This window comes from Mirounga leonina, unplaced genomic scaffold (genome assembly GCF_011800145.1).
Source record: "Mirounga leonina isolate KUSES-001 unplaced genomic scaffold, KU_Mleo_1.0 Mir_93, whole genome shotgun sequence".
In the NCBI taxonomy this organism is placed as follows: Eukaryota; Metazoa; Chordata; class Mammalia; order Carnivora; family Phocidae; genus Mirounga; species Mirounga leonina.
The window spans coordinates 37117880-37140834 of record NW_023270854.1 but is presented as its reverse complement, the minus strand read 5'-3'; the positions used below and the strand labels follow the sequence as shown (position 1 = coordinate 37140834).

The window sequence follows — 22955 nt, the reverse complement described above, 5'->3', positions numbered from 1 at the left end:
ATTGTCTAAGACAGTGTTTCTGAGGTGTCATAACAAGACCCTAGAGCAGACAGAGAGAAACTGACAAGGGTTTCTTTTTTTTTTTTTTAAAGATTTTTTAAATTTATTTATTAGAGAGAGAGCGCAGGGGGGGGTAGGGTTAGAGGAAGAAGCAGACTCCCCGCCGAGCAGGGAGCCCGATGTGGGACTCGATCCCGGGACTCCGGGATCATGACCTGAGCCGAAGGCAGTCGCCTAACCAACTGAGCCACCCAGGTGCCCTGACAAGGGTTTCTTGACCAGCCTAGTGAAAGTAGCCATGACTTGCATTAAACGAATCAGTCAATAATGTGCCACATAAAACAATGTGATGCCGTCCACACACCACAATTGAACCTCAGCCTCATTATCTTATAATTTCCTCTCATAAAATCAGAGAATGTCAGAGCTGGCTGAAATATTAAAGACTGTTCTTCCAAATCTCTCATTTTACAGATGAAGGACCTGAAGCACAAAGAGACTGTCACTTGTCCAGTGTCTCTCGATGGGTTAGTGGCAGAGTAGGGATTTAGGTACTCAGCTAAGATTCTCCAAGGCATATGTGGCAGTCTTGTGAAGGGTAAAAACTTCCCCGAATTACTTTATCAGCCTAAGATTTCAAAAGGTCTCTTGCTGATAGCCCATAGTCTAGATATAGTAATACCATCTCCACTTTCACTACTGGTTTTGAATATTGGAAAGGAAAATTGCTAACTTGACCTTTCAGCAATCGCATTTCAAGACTCTCAAAAGATTTTGCTTAGTCTCATTGTCTGGCCAATGCTTGGGAATATTTAAGCCCAGCCCTGGAGATGTTCCAGCCAGGCTCATGTTATTATGCCACTCACAATAGTCACCAGCTGTCATTTTACAACCTAGAGTGCTAACAGAATTATTCGTGCTCGGTTTGACCAGTGTAGATTACTGTCTCGGGATGTTTATATTTTGAGTAATTCTCGAGCTGAAATAAACAGTTCTGAAACAAGCAGTCTGGCTTGATAGATCCCATGCTTAGCTTGTACACACTTCAGAACTGATGTACTGCTTTGGCCTAATCACTATGGTAACCGAGCGGCAGGCAGGTGGAGGAGACTATGGCTCCACATGACAGGTGACAGAATGGAACCAGGCTATGGAACTGCTCTAATGGCATTTCCATCCTGCCCCCTTGACAAGAGCATGGAAGCTTGCAGACTTGCCCCTAGTGTCTTCAGGGCACTTATTTGTTATAAGTGGAACAATGGAAAATATAAAAAGAGAAATATAATTCTTGCCAAATCTTAGAGTATTCCTGGAGGATTCATAAGGGCTCAAATGTAAAAAATAATTTGTATCCACTCCATAAATATAGAAACGGGGCCAGATTAACAATAAGGAAGGGGGATTTTGTGAAATATATGAGAGAGACAATATATTCATATCTTATATTTTATATGATATAATATACCATACCTCATTATTTCTCATATTATGAGAAATATACAATAGAGTTAGGTTTTTCACTTCTGTTTGGAAATATTGGGAAGATCACTTTGAAAAAATGGGCTGTATATGTTCCCTAAACAGCTACTGATAATTATTTCAAGATTGATGAATGCTAAACTTAAGGACTATCCCAAGATAAGGAGCCATTGACATGAATGTTCAAATGGAATATTTGTTTGGTTCTTACTCTTCTTACGGATAAAAAGGGCTTTGATGTGTACTTCCAATAATCTCGTTGTAGTAGATTTTTTTTAAATATCCACATAGAGAAATCTCATTTTACAGATCTACAGACACATCCATAGAGAGACCCCAGTCTACAGATACTTCTGTCTTCTCTCTCTTGGCATAGCAAATGAGTATAGGCAGTTCTGCTGATATTCACATTTCCATCTGATGGTTTTTGAAATTCTAGACGATGTGAGATGTAAGCCATAAGGAAGCATCACTAACTGGGGAGAGAATATAACCAGAAATACTCACTTAGAAGTGAATGTAAGAAGAGAAACTTAAGAATAAAATGAATGTTCAATTCAATTTCTTATAATAGTAAACTCCTATTTCTCCAAATAAGATGCAGTATGGAAATCTGATGTCGCTTCCTACCACCTATCCCACGACAGAACCCAAGTGTTTAAGGGAGCCTTCTGCATGTTGGTAGACGTGAATGAGCCCTCGTACATCAAAGATATGTTGTTGCTGTTATAGAATCACTGAAACATTTGGGGGATTTTCTCTCATTTGCTGTAATTTAAATGAACATATAAAAACCAGGGGGAGAAAAATCTAAAATAAAATTAAAACCTGCATTCTAAAGAGGTCATCTATATATATTTTTGAAAAGGAAAGACAGTATAGTGATTTAAATTCATGAAGAACGAGAATAAGAACTGCATTCAGAGAAACTTGGTCATTGTTTCAGTAGTGCCTTAAAATTCACCAGACCCAGCAAGGTGGAGTCCGCCATGACAATGGTAACGTGAAACGAGGTTCAAAGCCCACTGCACTTGGCTGTGGTCCTGCGAGCCAAACTTGCCTTCTCACAACATAGTTCCCCAAAAATAGCAGTCCTTCCTTCTCTCCCCAAAGAAACACCCGGGTCTTAGTTCTCACACGGGCATGCTTACTGCAGACCATGGTCAGTCTGCTGGTTGCAAGGTGTCTCCACCAAGTCAGCCTCTTAGGAGGTAGAGAGTGTGTAGCTACATATGCAGGATGATTTCTAGAATGTTAGGGGCTAGCATTTGTGCCCAGTGGCTCTACTGATGCTTGCCATTCTGTCTCTGAATAGTCAGGCTCTTGAGTCTAGATTTTTGTTCTTCCTGACTTCCCTTCTAAAAATGGCTGTATCTAGAAGGAGTCAACCAGTCATCAATTACCAACCGACTGCTAAGCAGATCTTTCCACTCCAGACACTGTCTTCTCCTGGGTCCCTAGGAAAATGGATGGGTGCACCTGGGAAGAGTGGGAAAGGAGACGTCAGAATCAGGGAGCAGGGACTGAGAGGGAAGAAGGATATTAGGAAACAGCCTGAGCCAGTCTGTGCATCTCGTCTCTTTCTTCTGCACACCCCAGGAATGAGCCTGCTGCCTTCCCTTATTTGCTGACAGCCTGGCAATAGCTTTTCTTCTCACCGTTACTATTATTTTTAAGGAAATTGAGAGTAATGAAAGAAAAACAACATGACAGCAAGTTACAAGAGGACAATATTTTTTTTTCAACAGCTTATGGAGGGGTAACTGTGATCTTGAAAATAATTCTTAAAAGTCTCTAATGGCCTTTTGGGGAGGAGGGCATCACACACTGATCCACTGGGAAGCCCTTCCCCTCTCATGGCTGAGCTGACTCCCCCTGCCCCAGACCTCGCTCTTCCTTACACATGATTCTGCTCTTCCCTTACGGTGCATATCTGACTGTGTGTATGACTGCCTCCAGCAAGCTACCGCTCAGCAAGGCCATGTCTCACTCTCTGTATGCACAGCACCTGAGACAATATCCAGCTCAGAATGAATCCGTGAATGAATGAATGAATGAATGATCAATGATTGACTTTTCTTAGCTCATCACACTGATTTCTTTTCATTCTTTTTCTGAAATCAAGTCCTCTTTAATCTCTAGTATCTTACCCAGACTAGTGAGTCCAAGGTTGCTCTGACATCTAGGTTCATAACCTCTATTTTTACTTCTGCTCCACAAGAGAAGAAAATCAGATGTCTGTGGCTACTAATGTGGGGGTATCCTATTTTCACAAAAAACTTCAATGTAGTTCTCTCACTCTCTTCTTACTTCCCTGGGAAACACGAACAACTTCAGGCTGTTGACTTAATCTCATTTCAATTCACTAGAACCTTCCTTCTTAGGGAAATTGCTCCTCAGGTAGATTATGTGACAGTGGCCTTGTTTTTAGCAAATGTTATTTTCGCATATATTCAGTCATACGAATATCACAGTCGGGACCATGATAAATATTAAAAGGAACAGTGATGTTCCTATTTTCAGATGTCAAGCTGTATTGTTAACGCTCTTCTCCAATGTTAGTAGTAATATACTAATTGTAATAACAGCTAGTATGTTGTCAGCATTTCCTGTGTGCCAAAAACCCTCCCAGTTTGACAAAATGTGATTACAGGGAGGTAAAACAATGCGCAGGTCATACAGCTTCATCCTAGATGAGGTGAGTGGGAGAAAAAAAAAATCCTTTGTTTCAGGCATCAGGGTAAGTTCAGCTCTATTCGTGCTTTCTGTTTCTTTTTTTTTTTTTAATGAGAATTAGTGTACACTTTTCCCCCCAGACCTACCCTGCTTTTTCAGGATATTTTTATTAGGTTCACATTCCTCACCTTCCCGGTTTTGCGCTCTTTAGACATATCTAACAGAGTGTATGCAAAGGAAATATTTGGACTTAACTCATATTACATTGTAGATTTAGAGTCAGTTTTACAACAGCCATACAGAACTCCAAATCTATCATATAATAGTCTTTCACAGAGACTACAAAATCCTGGTATTTTCCTCTCTGCTCGACATATTGCACCTCGCTGAGCCATTTGAACATCCAGTCCTGCTGCTGAGCCCCTCTGCCCAAACCCCCTGGTGCTGTGAAAGGTACCACAGCGCTATTTCAGGCACGTGGATATAAAATATTCTGGAACTCTGCCAAAACCCTTCTGCCTTTTGAGTTTTAAAAATGATTTTGATGGGGAAGCCTGGGTGGCTCAGTCGTTAAGCGTCTGCCTTCGGCTCAGGTCATGATCCCAGGATCGAGCCCCGCATCTGGCTCCCTGCTCAGCAGGAAGCCTGCTTCTCCCTCTCCTACTCCCCCTGCTTGTGTTCCCTCTCTCGCTGTGTCTCTGTCTGTCAAATAAATAAATAAAATCTTTTGAAAAAATGATTTTGATGTTTAATGCAGAGTGTACTACAAAGTACATGGCCCTTTCTCAGTGCACCAATGAAGTGTATCGTTCACGTTTGAGGCTGTGAGGATGTGTGAGAGCAAAGGAAGAAAAGAGGTCTCTAAAACCGAATATTCTTCTCTTTTTTTTTTCACTATCTATATGGCTAAAACTAGATATTTAACATGGTGTTTGGTGATTTTTTTTTCTTACCACATCTTAAATTCAAGATTTCCACAGAACATTTTCCTCTAATCGCTAAAATTTTGTTTTAGTAGAAAAGACTTTGTTCCAAGATTCTTACATGTCGTGAAAATAGGATCTCTTTTCAAAGAAGTTTCACAGTTGTAGATAAAATGAACAGCCTTAATGTCACTCACCTTTATGTCAGACTTAGACTTGGTGTGAGGGGCAAATGGAATTTCATAGGGGTAAAGTTCTGGCCCCTTCCATTCTGGAGAAACTCCTGCCAAACTCACATGGCCAGGTGTTATGAGGAATTCTTTTCCCAAATGTTTTGCTAACATGATGGGAAGCCCAAAGAGATGCCACAGCCCACTGAAGGATTTCTGTCTGTTCACATGTTAATTTCACTAACCCAAAAAATAAGAGTAATTATGTATGTGATCACTTCAAAATTCAAGGTATCACACGAGTGCACAATCTAAGATTAAGGACGGTAAGGTCAATTTTTGTAATTTCACCCAAACACTTAGCATTTCTCAATATAAAACTTAAGTGGAAAATCAAATGTCTTTTCACATGTGCATTCATTAATTTAATTAACATGTATTAAGAGGTTGCTTTGCACTAAGTGCCACGCAGGATAAGCTGGGGATGAAAGATAAGAAAGGTGAGATCCCTCACCCTTTCAAAAATGTGTATTAAAGTTAACTGGTTTTGACTGTTTTTCTCCAATAGACTGTGAGCAAATTGCGGGTAGGAGCCATACCTTACTCACCTTTATATCCCCAACCTGCGAGGCATTGTCAATAATTATCTGTTGAGTTTCAAAATGAGTGATCTATATGAACAAAATTATTCCCAGATAAAGACATGAGTTATGATAGAGGCATGTTGTGAAAGCCAGAGGAGGAAACAATTTTCTCAGTTAATTAAGCCACCAAAATGTGTGAGAAAGAGCAATTTGAGTTCTGTGCTCATCAAAATGCTTACCAAATGTTTTTGTGAAATGTGTTGGTAAAAGAAGAGCTTCTGGTTTTAGTAATCTTAAATAGAAAAATAATTCCTCCAGCCTGTTCCAAAAAGAATCAGTCAGAATTCAAATCTCATTTTCAACAACTTAAAATTTATCATGGGATTCTATAATTTCAAACAGGAAACTTGCTTGGCAACTTGGAGAAAATTTACATTCTGTTCCGAATTCAGCCTAGCCTCCCAGACCTATCAATATCTATTTGCTGTTTTCCCTTCTTGTCAAAAGCAGATTTTTCCTCCTAGACAACTTTTCCCTGAAACCAATACCTTCTTAGTTCAAAGAAATCAGTTTGTCTCTTTGTGAGGTCATGGGAAAAGCCCAGTGTAATGCAGTTTACTCACTTTTTATTATGATAAGTCGAACTTTAAAGTAATTTATGTTTTTAAACAAACTGAGGGTTCTAGAGGGGAGGGGGGTGGAAGGATGGGTTAGCCTGGTGGTGGGTATTGAGGAGGGCACATTCTGCATGGAGCACTGGGTGTTATGCACAGACAATGAATCATGGAACACTTCATCTAAAACTAATGATGTAATGTATGGGGATTAACATAAGAATAAAAAAAAAGTAATTTATGTTTTTAAGATAGAGACTACAAATCTTTGCATATAATTTAACCAAAGGGTAAGTGCTTTCTGGTTTCCATTTTTAATCAGTCACCTCTTAGGAAAATTTGAAAATTTTCAGAGTGAGAAAACAAAGTATAAGGGAAATAAAAGATTTAAGGAAACATTGACTTATAAAGCAATTTCAGTTTGTACTTTTGCTAATTTTTTTGATTGTCTTAAATACCCTTTAAGGTATTAATTATATGCTGGTATAGCAATTTAATTGAGTGGTTTTTGACCTCAAGCTAGAACAGGAAAGTGAAGTTAGTACTGGCAAGAACTTCAGGATAACTGGCCTAAAAAATAGAATATATTACATTATGCCAAAAACCAAGTAGTGGGGAAAAAGAGGAAAGCAATGTATTATGAATTGTGTTCTTGCTCTACATTGAAAGGGAAGATATTAAAATAAATACAATTTTTACTTTAAAAAGAAAATTTTTAAGAAAAAAAATGATAGGCTAACAGTAAATTTCATTTTAAAGCTCTTGCTGTGCCTTACACTACTGAAGAATCAACTGCACTAGCAACTTTTATTCGCAAAAAATAGCTCATGTGGTCGGGTCATTGGTTCTAAGGCCCCTCCCACCCAGGAGGTGGATCGTCCTGATGGATACTTCATCTGCTGCACGCGGTATTCTCAAACACGGCTGGCTCTGCTCGGTCTTTCTTTAGTGGCACTCAGAACTGCACGTGAACTTGGGAGATGTGCTGCCATAGCGTTTCATAAAAACGAGACAAGAGCATAGACTTTTTCTAGCACTCTTCCCTGGTGTTGCCGTTCCAAGGCTGTTTGGCCTGCAGCATTAGGGACAATCTATGTTTTTCATCCTCAGCTCGCTTTGGCCGGTCTGCTTCCAGAGTTGTGGCCAACGGCCAACATTCCATATTTGCAGTTTGACTGCTTTACTCCTAGAGGCATTGCGTGTGCGTACTCACTTTGGAACAATATGTCGCTTTCCTGCTCGTTTGCATAAGACTCCTGGGAGCTTCCTGTTAACCATCCTCATGAGCTTGACTTTCCACTTCCTAGATACTTAAGGGATTTTCCGAACTGTTCATGAATCAAACGGCCCGGTCAGGGATGATTCCCAATGAGCATCCCCTTGGGATGCCCCAACCTCTCCCTACTCCTTGCTTCCTTTGTTAATGTCACTTTTTTCACCAAAAAAAAAAAAGAAAATAGGGACCCTGATCCCAAGCTGACCTTAAGTAATGGCCTTTGGTATGGAATCTTGTCGAAGGCCTTTAGAAAATCTTTCTCCCCACCCCCCCACCTTTCTTCATCCTGTTATATCTACTGAAAATGTATTTTAAAAAGATCCACGTGGGGCGCCTGGGTGGCTCGGTTAAGCGACTGCCTTTGGCTCAGGTCATGATCCTGGAGTCCCAGGATCCAGTCCCGCATCGGGCTCCATGCTCAGCGGGAGTCTGCTTCTCCCTTTGACCCTCCCCCCTTTCATGGTCTCCCTCTCTCTCTCATTCTCTCTCTCAAATAAATAAATAAAATCTTGAAAAAAAAAAAAGATCCACGTGTACTTAGATCTTCATTGTCCCTCTTTTCCATTGTGGAGTCATTCATCTCCACTCACTCCTTAAATTCCTTCAAGGTTTATCCAATACCAGGGCTGAGCAAGGTCTAAATTCACCGAGCAGTGGTGTGCTTCCCGAGATCTACATTCCTGCATACACTTCTTAGTGACAAGGGTCACCTTTGCAATCTGGCACACTGACTTGCATAACAATACATTCCAGTGGCCTAATTTCACCCTTGAGTTCCTGCAAAACTCTCATTGAACTGCCCTCCACTTGGTGATTTATCTAGATTTATTGTGTCAATTTGGCAGAATAGCTCTGATACAACCACTCCTGAATGTAATAGCATTAATCTTGCATTTCCAAGAACAATACAGAACTGATGATCTCCCTATGATCTTCTTCATTAAAAACTAAGGTTTAAGAATTCATTCGTGAGCTATCATCATTTCATCCTGTGGAGAACTCTGTGCCAATATTACCTGTGGTCTATCCTCTTTCGTGAGTTAAATTGTTCTCTCTGATTCCTTGAAAGAAACTGGTGTTGCTCTTAAAGTCTCACATATAATGCTCCTCAATTTCTCTGTGTTTTGAAGACGACTTTATCACTTTATTGCTCCTATTCTTCCACATTTGGTAGATTTCCCTGTCCTCATAATTTGAACCATGTTTCAGCTGAGGAAAGGGAACTAATTATTTCCTAAAATAAAATTTTTTTTTAAGATTTTATTTATTTGTTCATAAGAGACAGAGAGAAAGAGAGAGAGAGGCAGAGGGAGAAGCCGGCTCCCCGCTGAGCAGGGAGCCCGATGCGGGGCTTGATCCCAGGACCCTGGGATCATGACCTGAGCCAAAGGCAGACGCTTAACCATCTGAGCCACCCAGCACCCCTAAAATAAAATTTGTGATACTTCTGGTTATCCATGCAATTGGGAATACAGTGCACATGGAATAATTTTGAATGAGGTTTTTTACAACATCATTGCATTTTTCTTAACAGCTACCTGCGCTAAAATTAGCAAACAACTAAGTGAGTGGTCATTCAAAATTCTAGGGGCACCTGTTATAATGATTAGTAGTCATTAATTAACATAAGAAGTATACTGTTTACTAATTCTGAGGGAGACGAAGTGGTGAAGTGCAAGGTGCTAGGAATTCAACTAATTTAGAAGATATGGTCTCTGTCCCCAGGGATCTCAGAGTGTGGGGTCACATTACATGCAGACATGTAAATAAACAAGTTAAGTTCACTCAGCGTGATCGGTGCCAAATAGTAGGTGAAAGTGAAGGGGAGAGCATTTGCCTGCACATTCCAGAGCCAGGTATGTGATGATATTGAGCTGAGTCTTGATGAATAGGTGGGAGAGTCCTGGGCAAAAGGTGGTAGGAAGGGCAGGGGCATTAAACTTGGGACCGGGGAGTGGAGTTCAACAGAAATGGTAGCAGGTGAGACTGGAGAGAACAGGTGAAGTCGTAACCATATCCTGTAGGCAAACAGAGGCAATCAGAGATTTAAATAATGAAATACTATAGTCGAATCTGTGATGTGAGTGTGCAAGCAGAGAGATCATTTAAGAAGTTATTACAGTGTTCACGCAAGAGCTGGTGAGGCAATGTCAGTTAGAATAGAAAGCAGGGAATGGGTTTAATATACAGGTAGGAGGTATATCTGAGTCCCTCAGACATTTATTCAGGTGGTGGGAAATTAGGGAAGAGAACAAAGTCAAGGGTAACCCCTTCCCCGGGATTCATTTTTGGGTAACTAGGTACATGGTAAGTCCGACAACCAGAATAGGGACTGACAACCAGAAGCAGGTTAGTAGTGGGTTGGTCTGAGAATGATGGGAGGGCTTTGTAACGATCATGAGCTGTATTTTGAACATACTTGGTTTGACATGAAGTATCCAAGGGAAGATTATTTCTAACAAATAATTATATAGATCTGGTGCTTAGGCCTAGAAATATAAATGGGAAAGCCACTAGAATAGGGCTCAGTCACTTTTGCATTCTGGCTGGCTGTATTTGAGATCCTATGCTAAGAATGACAGCAACAAGGATGACTAACAAATGATCTGTCTCTGGAGTCCAGTAACGAACAAAGACACAATTATTTATTATACCTTATTCTTCTAATAGGTCATATATATGGACCTTATTCATATAAATGATTTATTCTATATACTAAACCCTTGTCAATACTTTTCTTACCTTTCAGCCACATTATTATTTTAAATAACTCCTTTGATCATTCTTAAGAGTAGCAACTATCAAAGAAATGAATTACTAATGGGGTACACTGATTCCAAGGATACAAGAATAAACAGTTTATCCCAGCTGGAAAATCATTTAGCTGAAATGTTATACTTCTTTTTTTTTTATTTATTTATTTTATTCTTATGTTAATCCCCATACATTACATCATTAGTTTTAGATGAAGTGTTCCATGATTCCTTGTTTGTGCATAACACCCAGTGCTCCATGCAGAATGTGCCCTCCTCAATACCCACCACCAGGCTAACCCATCCTCCCACCCCCTTCCCCTCTAGAACCCTGTTTGTTTTTCAGAGTCCATCGTCTCTCATGGTTCGTCTACCCTGAAATGTTATACTTCTTACAGTGTGCTCTTTATATCACATTTTGTGAAGGACACGTTACTTATACTTCCTGAATCAATGAAAATTTGGCAGATCTGGTGTCCTAAAGGTGGAAGGAGCTCAAACAGAGCTCTTACATTTGCCCCTTTAAAATAGCAACTCTCTTTGAAAAGTAAATATATCACATACACACAGTCAGCTTGTGGATAGGAAATGATGGGTGGAAAAAAAGTGTGATGGAAAAGTCCCCACAGTTACTCTAACAAAATTCAGGAATTCTCTGACCAAAAAAAAATTTTTTTTTTCTGAAACCTTGTTTAAATAAATTATAGACACTGTGGAATCATCATGCATAAAATTATTTTATGAAACCCAGAGTGAAATCATGTTCTGTAATTGTAATCCATGGCTAAATAGGACATATCCCTCTAGCTGCCAGTTCATGCTTTGAGCAAGTGACCTATACAAAGAATAACTTGAAGATTCTGCTCTCTCTTGAAAAAAGGAAACATTGAATAGACAGCTTTTCAGAAATTTGTGTTGAATTGTATTCATGGTCTTTTCTAAAATGGATATGTTCACATAATGTATGCAGCTACAGTGTCCTATGATTTCTGCAGAACACAAAATGTCAGATCTCATTACTGGAAGTTCTCCAAATGACATCTTTTTTTTCTCTCTCTCTCTCTCTTTCTCTCTCTCATCATAAACAGGGAAGGCCATGGTAAAATTTCAGTATTTGCTGTCAAAATGGCTTTAGCCACATTGTGTGGAGGGAAGATCATGGACAAATTAAGATGTAAGTTATTCTTTGTGTCTCTCTTTGCTTATTCCTCCCATGTACCACATTTTCTTTTCCCCATTTCTGCTATGTCCTGCTGCCCATTTGGACTTTCCTCATTCTGTGGAAGTTGTTTGAAATATAATCTTCATGGATCTTTGGATTTTATCACAGAAATATTTTCATATTAGATAAATGTTAATGATATGAATGTTTTCCTTCTACTTCTGGATTATTATTAGTTATAACCTGTTGAGTATCACCAACTAGACTTCCTGTAATATTAAAGTAAGATGTATATCCTTTCAAGTTCATTGTACTATACCACCTTACAGGCGTAAGTCTGTCTTCATAGGGACATGAAAGCCATGTTGGGCAATCTCCCTTTTTTAGGTAATCTAAAGCCAAAGCTCCTGGCCATTTCCTCATTCTTCTTAGCCAGTGCTGTTCAAATCACTGGGAATCCCAAAGGTTCCAAAGTAGACATTGCCAGGGTAGAGGCATAAGAATTGCACAGATCCGAAGGGGCACGTGCACCTCGATATTTATAGCAGCAATGTCCACAATAGCCAAACTGTGGAGAGAGCCAAGATGCCCATCGACAGATGAATGGATAAAGAAGATGTAGTATATATATACAATGGAATATTACGCAGCCATCAAAAGGAATGAAATCTTGCCATTTGCAACAACGTGGATGGAACTGGAGGGTGTTATACTGAGCAAAATAAGTCAATCAGAGAAAGACATGTATCATATGACCTCACTGATATGAGGAATTCTTAATCTCAGGAGACAAACGGAGGGTTGCTGGAGTGGTGGGGGGTAGGAGGGATGGGGTGGCTGGGTGATGGACACTAGGGAGGGTATGTGCTATGGTGAGCGCTGTGAAGTATGCAAGACTGTTGAATCACAGATCTGTACCTCTGAAGTGAATAATACGTTATATGTTAAAAAAAAAAAAAAAAGAAGAAGAAGATAGCAGGAGGGGAAGAATGAAGGGGGGGAAATCAGAAGGGGAGATGAACCATGAGAGACTGTGGACTCTGAAAAACAAACTGAGGGTTCTAGAGGGGAGGTGGGTGGGGGGATGGGTTAGCCTGGTGATGGGTATTAAAGAAGGCACGTTCTGCATGGAGCACTGGGTGTTATACACAAACAATGAATCATGGAACACTACATCAAAAACTAATGATGTAATGTATGGGGATTAACAAAACAATAAAAAAAAAAAGAATTGCACAGAAACACTACAGACTGAGAATCAACTGGATTCCAGTAAAAACATGTAGCAAAGGTGCATTGAGTAATTGTGGGCCCTTTTATGTACATTTTGTCACCAAATGTGGTAGTTCTTTAACCAAGAAAACACAAGAGTTTTGTTTGTTTTAGGTAAAGAAGCTGAGACTCGGAGAGGTAGCATAAAGTAAATCATATAGCTAAGGTGGTACCAGGATTTGAACCTGACTTTTTTTTCTCTACACCAGTGGTTCTGAAATTTTAGGATATATAGAATCATCTGGAGGGCTCTTTAAACCATAGATTTCTAGGTCCCAGTCTCAGAGTTTTTGTTTCAGAAGACCTAGGGTAGGGGTAGGGGATGAGAATTTTCATTTCCAACTATTTTAAATGATGTATATGCTGCTGTTTAAAAGAAAAATTTCCACTTACCCCTTTCCCTTACCTTAAATATGATGAGTTTGGGCTATAATGCTATGTGGGAAAGAGCACTGTCATGAGAAGCAGGAATCCCAGCTTGTAAGCCCAGCTATGTGACTAATTCGCTGAGTTATTCTGTGGTAGTTACTCCACTTCCTTAGCCCTCGGCTTCCATTTTTATCCCAAATTTGGGGATTTTGTTAGATACCCGGAGGGTCCCTCCCAGCTCTACTCATCTGTGACTCACAGCCTCCAGGCACTTTTCTCACCTGCTGCCTGTCAGCTTCGGAGTGTGATCTCTTCTTGATGCACAAAGAGGCGGGGAAACGAGCAAGATACAGGGAAAAAAAAAAAAAAAAAAAAAACCTCTTTGTTCCTCTGGAATTCCCCAGACATACTCCAAGACAGAGTTGTGTCATTGGACCACATGGAAACCCCACAAGCACACATCTCCCCACACTTCGGGAACCTCCTTCCATGGACCAGTCAAATGCATTTCGGATTCAGAGAAGCCCAAGCAGGCTTTACAGGGAGAGATTAATTTCTCTTTAGCTAGCCTGAAAGATATTTTAAAAATTAAAAACTATCTGCCGCAGTGCTTGAGTGAGGATAATAGCTAAATTAGAAGGTGGTAGAACCAATGTCCTTTTTTAAAACACAGCTTCATAGTAATCCATGAGGCATTTCCTCTAGGGTTAGGCTGGGAAGAGAAAGCTGTGCACAGCGAACCAGGGCAGAGGAGGAAACTCTGCAGGGCCTTGTCTGCAGACCTCATGTCACAACTGGCCACTTATGCTGAAGACATTAGATACATGGTTTGTTTTGAAGTTTTGAGAATCATTTCCAAATACTTACTCAATGTTGTATTAATAGGGACATGGATAAAAGGATTCCATATTAACAGAAGTTTCAGGAAAACTGAGAGAACCAGTTTTCTGACCTTCCTGGGGGTCCTTGGAGCCTTTCATGAACCAAGCTAATCCTGTGTCATCAAGGACCACAGTGCTTTCCATCTTTCCATTCAGGCTTCACTGGTGCAGATTTTCTCTCTCTCCTGGGAGAAGGGGTCTGGCAATCTCAGGAGTCACATCTCACTCCAGAGGCCCCCAGCCTGTAAGTGTCACTGCCCAGGACTACACCAGTTACTGGTAACAAGAAAGGAACGCCCATGATAGTCATGGAGGAACCCACTCCTGCCTCCGGGGCTGGGAAATGCCACTGCTTTCCCTTCTTAGCGCAGGAAGAAATTTGGGGCCCATAAAGACCAAGGGAATGGTTGTTAGGTCAGCAAGGAACCATGTCTGCAGAGTTACAAAGCTCAAGATAACTAAGTTTCTGGGCAGATCTTTACCAACTGTGAAAGCCCGGCAGATCTCTTGCATGTCCAGGAATTCAAAGCCAACAAGGTCACCACGAGGGTCCTTTCTCCTCACCCCACCATCAGTGAGCAAGGCATGCATGCTACCTAGTGGCCAAAGGAAATCCTCTTCAGTGCAATGAAAGAAGTTGACCAATGCATGAGTCTCATTGGAAGTAGACCATGTTCTCCAGTCTGCAGAAATCAATTTCAGAGTCACAAATTCTGGAGAACAACAAAAACAGATAGTGTGATCATGAGATATGTGACGCTGCCCTCTCCCAGAGTGGTGGATCTGAATCACAGCGTAATGTGTCCCCAGCTCTCCAGCTGAGGAGTCACTCTTTGTATACTTAATCCCAAGAAGGTGGTTTTCGTGGTTTCCTGGTAAGTCGATTGAGAGCAATTTGACAAAAACAATTTAACTGAAAGCACTTTGCTTAGAAGAACTCTAAAATGTTAGTCAAAAATAAATATATTCAGTCACCAATATTTCTAGTTTCAGTGATGATTATTAACTGAATACACAAATATGGGCAAATCTGCCCACAGACAGCAGAGGCTGACTCTTGATGAGCAGGATTTTGAGTGTTTTCTCTGGTCTCCTTTTGCTAGCTGCACTTACTGATGAAACAGGCAAGTAATGATTTTCTGCATTGCTTTTGTACTAAGAAAAAGTAAAATGAAAGGATATGGAATTTCTAGGTATTTGAGGGTTTTGTTTTCCCTCCTTTCAATTCTAATTCACTTTAAGCCACTATGCCACCGCTGTGCTTATTTGGCAATTTCTCTGTTTTTGCACATAGGGATGAGAGGTATTTATTTGTTCCAAGTAGCCCCTTCATGTGGGAGGGTGCCGGGCAAGAGTCATTGCTGAAAATAAATTAGGAACTTCAGAAAGCAAAAAGTGAAAGACAGAAAATTTTAAACTAAATTTTTCAAACTGCTTTCAAATGCATGAAAAGGGGCAATAATTCCATATTGCACCACCATTTCCAACACTTGGGGCAGCCAGAAACCGATACGCAGGGTGTTCACTGCGTACCTCCGGGCAGCCTCGAGTATGAGGCTGTCCCCTGCTGTGCTGGGACACGGCAACCTAAACAGAAACCGACCTAATCAAATACCCTGTTTCTGTCGAATTGTTCTTGGTCCAGTTATAAGCTGTTGTTGTAATGAGTTGGGACACCTGTTTATGTTCTTCCTTGGGGCTCTCAGATAGTCCTAAGGATCCTAAGAAGTTCTGAATAGAGTACTGTAAGCCTGGAATGTCAGGTGCTGTGCTAAAGCTTCTGGGAAGGGCTGGTTTTGTTTACAAGACTAGCTTTGTGGCAAACACCAGGTATTTGTTGAGTTTCTATAACTGAACTGGTGGTTCTGTCTCCACACCTACCCCTGGGGTAATATTTCTAACTCACTGGCCTGCCTTAAATCTTTAGTATCTCCCACAACATCTTCTGGACACAACCTAAACTCCTTAGTAGAGCCTTAAAGCTCTTCAGATCTCTACCTCATCTCCCACCATGCCCTTGTGGGCACCCACGGCCCCTGGCACAATGAACTACTTCAAGAGCCTTGAGTGCATCCTGCTTGAGCGTGCCCGTGCACATCCTGATTCTGTCTTAAAGCCTGACTAGCTCCTAACTGTCCTTTATGCTTGGCCTAGAAGTCCCATCTCTCACCTAGGAAGACCTAGAAGTCACCTGTGTAAGGAAATCTTCCCTCTCTGTAGAAGCCCTCTCTTCGAGCTCCTGCTGCACCCCGTGCACCCTACGGTTCTGGTGGTCACACCAGCGTGTTAGGATTCATGATGTCATAGGATGCATTCTGTAAGCGCGTCTCTGCACCCTCAAGGGACTGGGACCTCCCAGAGGTCAAGAACTATGTTCTATTACTGACCAATTCACGAAATTGGAGTATGGCCAGTAGGTTAGATAATATTAGATAAGACTAGTGTATCAATGTTAGATATACTAAAATGGATAATTACCCTGTAACCCAGGGTAAACAAGCTATGGTCTGTGAGCTAAGATGAGTTTCCTCATTTTTAAAGGTTGTATAAAGTAAAAAGACGAGTGTGTGACAGAGACCATATATGGTCCACAAAACCCAAAATATCACTCTCTGGCCCTTTACAGAAAAAGTTTGCTGACCCCTGCTGTAGTCTCATCAGAAGATAGACCCTTACTCTTAGGCAAGACACACTGGCTGTGTTCAGAGGCAAAGGCCATGATATATGCAAATTAGTCTCAATTCAGAAAAAAATTGTATGTTTGCCACACATATATACACACAGATAGACATAGACAGATGATAGATGATAGATAGATGATAGGATGATAAAGTAAATAGAATAAAGTGTTCATAGATGAATCTGGATAAAGGGTGTGTGGGTGTTCTTTGTAGTACTCTTACTCTTGCAATTATTTTGTTAAGTCTGATATGATTTTCAAATAAAATTTTGTTTTAATTCCTTAAAAAATAATATAAAAAGGAACTATGTCCTGATGTTTCTGTATATTCATTGTTTAGCACAGTTTTACACATTTTGTATGTGCTAAGTTAACTTTAGTTGAATGAATCAATGAATATAAATTCTTCTAAAATATCTATCATTGTGTGGTGCTGTCGGAAATACAGTGGTGATTTAGAGTATGATTGGGAACATTACAGAACAATCCCACTGGGGAGGCAAAGCCTATGCATTTGAAGTAAATAACAGAAAAAAATGTGATATGAAATTAACAGTAAAAATAGCTCACATTTCTGTACTATGTACTAAGTGTCAAGCACTGTTCTGTGTCCTTTACATCTGTATGTTTTTTATCTATTAATTAATTTAATCTTTGAAATACCTTCTATTTTATTACATGTACATATATTACATATTATAAGCATATTATATATGTATGTGTATTTTAATATCTGTATGTGCATATATATGTTGTTATATAACATGAGAGCCCAGAACTAAAGTACAAACACATCATTCTGATAGCTTCCTTAGAGTCCCCTCATTTCTTTTTAAAAACCAGAGTGACCATTCACAGCCCCTTCCCTTTGATCCCAGTGACCTAGCCCTAGTTTGGCTATTGCTTAACAAAACTTCGTCAACACAAACAAGTCTAATACGAGCTTCAAGTCTGTGAAAGGTCAGTGTTGGTACTCCTTCAGCTTTTGCTCTGGTTAGAACTGTTGTCTAAACTCTTCCCATGGGAGATTTGAAAGGCCTAGGCTACTTTTCAAAATGCATCCTGGCTTAGGAAAGTCCTGGCTAGAAGATCATCAGGATGACACAATTATAGTTGACCAACCAGCCTGAAAACACACAAGATGGCAGCTCTACTAAGAAAGTCCATTTACTTTTCCTGGGTTTCCTTTTTCTACTTTTTATTGGAACTCTTGAGTTTCTATATATGGGATTACATAACAGTTTTTTTGCTGTTGGCAACTTTTTTCTTTTTCTCTCTCTCTTTTTTTTTTGACCAGTTATAATGAAACATAAGAGATAAAATGCACGAAGTTAACGGTTGTGAAGGTGAATGAGAACAACATTAATTTTGTAGCTTAGGTAAAATTTCTTTAGCCTCATAATTGACGGACTATTTGAAACACAGTAGAAATCCTTTATAAATGGAGTATTTGAAGGAAATGAGAGTCAGTTCACATCCTCAAAACATAATCCAGCAAAAGCCTGTAACACGCTTAGCGTCTGACTGCAGTGTAAAAACCATGTCCCCAGATTGCATTTTGACCTTGAGACATGTAGCCCAAAATGAACAGAGGCAGCACACTGAATTTACAACAGGTTATCCCAACAGCTGTGCCAGCCTAGTTGTAATCCAGCATGTGACAAACTGTATGAGAGCAGACGCTTCCATTCCCGTAGTGACTTCCACAGAGGAATTATAAAGTAGCTTGAGAAATTATGCCATTAATATTCACTAAGTGCCCATAGTGGCAGAAACCGAAGAACAGAGGTTCAATGAAGACACAGACTCTGTCCAGGACGCCGACTTTACCTCATTGATCTTCCCCAAGGCCAGGCTTCCCCTCGACTACGTGAGTCAAAAGACCCTTCCCTGTAAATCAGGTGCCTTCCACCTGGAACACGATGATTTATAGAAAGTTTTCTGCTTCTGTGGGAAGTTAATCAGGTGTTTTCGTTACATCTTTATCCCCGTTGCGTCTTGCATTTTTCAATATCTTAAACCAAACCTCAAAGGTCTTGGTGATAATATAGACGGGTAAATAGCTAGCTAGCTAGGTACCTACACACCTCAATGTTGCAGTATATGTTCATTGTGTGTTTCAGTGAGGTCAGCATTTTCCTCACCTATACAAAAATTCCTTCCATTGAGTGATGTATGAGCTTATAATTGACCTCAAAATAAAAACGTGATGCTCTCTGTCTTATCAAAATATGCTAATTTTAACCAAATTAGTGCTATGTTCCAGAATCAGCTACAAAAAGACACCAAAGACAACACTATGCCAGGAATATTTCAGCATAACAATTAACTTCTATGTTACTTTTTCATAAAAAAATTACTTATTCTGCTACAGTTTTTGTTATTTGCAGCAATATGTCCCACTGAAACAGTGGGGAATGTATTCATGTGGTGAGTAAATATCTTTCCTTTTCCTTCCATCAGATATTTTCTCCATGATTTCTGACTCCAGTGGGGTGATGGTTTATGGACGATATGATCAGTTCCTGCGGGAAGTTCTCAAACTACCCACAGCCGTTTTTGAAGGTCCTTCATTTGGTTACACAGAGCAGTCAGCGAGATCCTGTTTCTCTCAACAGGTAGGAAAAAAAGGAAGTGTCTCTCACACAGTGGTTGTCCTTTGGTATGTTACTCCGTGTCACCACTTAGACAACCTCTTCTTCACGATAACCTGTAATATCTCCCAGCCTCTGACAAGTGACCTCTGAGCCAGTAATTCAACTCAACATACCTGGAAAATAAGAATCGGTGGTACTTCCTGACAGTGAGCCAGGCACCATGCTAAGCTCTTTTCCTGCATTGTCTAATCTAATCCTTACAACAACCCTCTACCCTCGGTATAATTGCTGTCATTATCACTACACTATCAAAAGAGCTGAATTGTCACTCAGCCTCACAAGGAACACGAGTCGGAGCCCGCTCCAAGCTTCACCAATGTGTAGCAAAGGAAAGGAATCATATAGCATATGCCACACAGGAAGGCCTGACGTATGACAAACACAGCTGCCTAAGTCCCCCGCGACATGATACATTAGGGCTTCAGAGTGACATGTTTTAACTGGGGGTGGTACAAGTTAGCCCAGAGAAGCTATTGAGTATAGCTCAATACTCAATGTTTGCATCTGCCCAGTCGTGTACAAAGTCTGCCTGTCCAGCACCATTCTCCAGCACAGTACAATGGTAGTTTACAAACCCATAAAGTGAAGGTTTGCTTAAAATTTTTTGAAAATCCATACTAACCAAGTATATCCTCTGAAAGGATCCCTTACTTAAGAAATCAGGGCACAGCAGCCACTGAAAACCTGCATTTCACTGCCCACCTAGTAAACTTCATCAGTCTATTTCCTTGTGACCTAGGAGGTCAAAAGTGCCTCAGACATCCCTGCGGGTCATGGATTGATGTCGAATCATAGGTATCCATGCAACTAATAAGAGGTGGGACGGTTTGATACACCAAATGCTGGCTCTGGTCCCGTGTTGTCTCATCCAGAAAGCCTTTCTGACCCCTCACACTCCCCCAGCCCTAGGCCAGCTTAGGTCCCTCATCTCTGCCCCCAGCGGAAGCACACTCCTCTCTATATTTGTCCTTCGAGTTGGTAACATCAGAATGGTTCCATTCACCTAAGCCTCCTTCCAGACCACTTCCTCACCCCGCAGTTCTCAGGAGTCCTGCTGATTTCCCCATCTAAATGTTTCTCCGATCCCTTTCCTCATCCTCATCTGTTGTCTGGCCTATTCTATTAACCACCACGCTGGTCTCCCTGCCTCTGGGTTTGTTTATTTGTACATTGGTACATTTGTTGATCGTTTCCTTCACTGTGCAAAAGCTTTTTATTTTGGTGTAGTCCCAATAGTTTGTTTCTGCTTTTGTTTCTCTTAATGACTCTCTTTCTATTTTCATAGGACCTCCGTGTTCAATAAGAATTATATATGATGTTACCACTGCTCAAAATTCCTTTTGAAATATCTTGTAGACAGTCCTATTATATAATTTTTTATATATCCTCAATGATGAGAAATTTATATATGTTAAAATCATAATCACATTTTTGGAAACTGCCAGAAGTGATTTTTAGCCAGCATGATGAATGATCAAAATGGGTAAGAGCATTTGAAGTATAAAAAGAGGCAATACAAATAAAAATAATAAGACCAGTGTATTTTTGTCTTTTGTAAACTGGCTGTCACAGCAGTTTGAATGATGAAATTTTACATTTTTTTGCATTGCTTCATTGGAAAAAGTACAAGCCACTCCAAGTGATTATTTTGAAAGCCAGTATTATTTTAAAATGATGCTACAAATTGTGGTAGCTTTTTCAAAAATGTTGTCTCATTACTTATACTTTACATAAAATATCTTTTAATAATAACGTTGCTATCGATCCTATAAAACTTAAGCTACTTAGTATTATGAGAAAAGCTAAAATTAGAAATATCTGCTGATAGAAAAGATTAATTAAAGCATACCAAAATACTTTGTGAGTGAATGATAAGGATTAGTGTTAAGATAGGTGCCTTGAAAAGGTGCTGTAGCTCTTCACCACTGATTTCTTGTCTAAAGATAAAAAACTATCCCTTGGCTGTCTATTCTGTTCCATTGATCTGTTTTTGTGCCAGTACGATACTGTTTTGATTACTACAGTTTTGTAGTTCATCTTGAAATCTAGAATTGTGATGCCTCCAGCTTTGTTTGTTTTTTTTGTTTTGTTTTGTTTTGTTTTTTCAAAATTGGTTTGGTTATTTGGGGTCTTTTGTGGAGAACAAACAGATGGTTACCAGAGGGGAGATGGTGGGGAGCTGGGGATTAAGAGTACACTCATCTCGATGAGTACTGAGTAATGTATAGAATTGCTGAATCACTATATTGTACACCTGAAACTAATATAACACTGTAGGTTAACTCTACTGGAATTAAAATAAAATTTAAAAACAAAAAGCCAAAAAACTATCCCATCCACCTGATATTATAGTTCAAAATTTCCAAAATAGTGACTTTTGCACATAAACATGTCATTTTTTTGTCATTCATCCTATGATAATATCATGTACTCCTATAACTTATTTTTTGTCATTTTGAAGGAAACTGATAATACATTCCTTTTCTACGCTGGGAAGGACCAGGATAGTGCAAACAGATGCAGACTGAATTAAGAGGAAAGAACTATAAAGAGAAAAGGGATTTTCAAAAATATAGATGGTTCTCTCCTCACAGCAAAGGATCACTCCCTCTTAACAGGACGCCCTCCTGATCTTGTATGGCAGAATCATTCATATTAACCATGAAGTATGTAGGACTTGCGGGAGTAGGAGGAGTGTGTAAAGGAGTTGTTCTACAGATGGGGAAGACCACCTGCTACAGGAATTGTGGGTCACACGGTTGGGTCAAATTTTACAGAGCAGGTCTACGCCTCATCTTCCCTCATCACTTTCATACTGTCCCTGGTTCACAAAAGCACCCCTCCCAGAACTGTTGTTCTTGTGGCAATATGGACTCAGCCTCAGAGGAGATAACCCAGTCCTACGAGTATTTAAGTGTCAAAAGCAACCCAAGGGTTTTAAATTCAGAACTGGTTCTTAACTATCAGAATATATTCTGTTTCTTTATATATTAGAGGTTAATTGGATGTCTTATGTCTTTCATCTCAGATGGTATTTACATAGCATGTCAATAATTGAAATTATTCTCTGTTCTAAATTTTTGTGGGTTTTTTGATGCAGAAAAAAGTCACCTTAAATGGTTTCTTGGACACGCTCATGTCCGACCCTCCCCCCCAGTGTCTGGTCTGGCTGCCCCTTCTGCATCGACTGGCGAATGTGGAAAACGGTGAGTAGTTACTCCTGAGCCAGGGCAGTTTTTAAAATTATTGAAATTAGGCTATCAAGTCTACCGTTATTAAGCCAAGGTCGTTTAGTAATTCTGAGTTGTTTTTTTTTAAAAGATTTTATTTATTTGACAGAGAGAGACACAGTGAGAGAGGGAACACAAGCAGGGGGAGTGGGGGAAGGAGAAGCAGGTTTCCCGCGGAAGCTGGGAGCCCGATGCGGGGCTCGATCCCAGGACCCTGGGATCACGACCT

General features: G+C 40.1%; 1 protein-coding gene across 20 annotated transcripts in view; it reads left to right on the top strand.

The window, feature by feature from the left end:
* DTNA (dystrobrevin alpha) overlaps nt 1–22955 on the top strand; it is a 342111-nt gene that overhangs the window by 247079 nt on the left and 72077 nt on the right. For 19 of the 20 annotated variants that reach the window (XM_034996291.1, XM_034996293.1, XM_034996292.1 and 16 more), the window contains 3 exons: nt 11564–11649; nt 19303–19457; nt 22597–22702. In XM_034996291.1, the coding sequence (XP_034852182.1) occupies nt 11564–11649; nt 19303–19457; nt 22597–22702 (347 nt within the window). Of the gene's footprint in view, nt 1–11563; nt 11650–18152; nt 18710–19302; nt 19458–22596; nt 22703–22955 lie in introns of those variants that run through there. The other variant, XM_034996305.1, reaches the window with a different exon arrangement.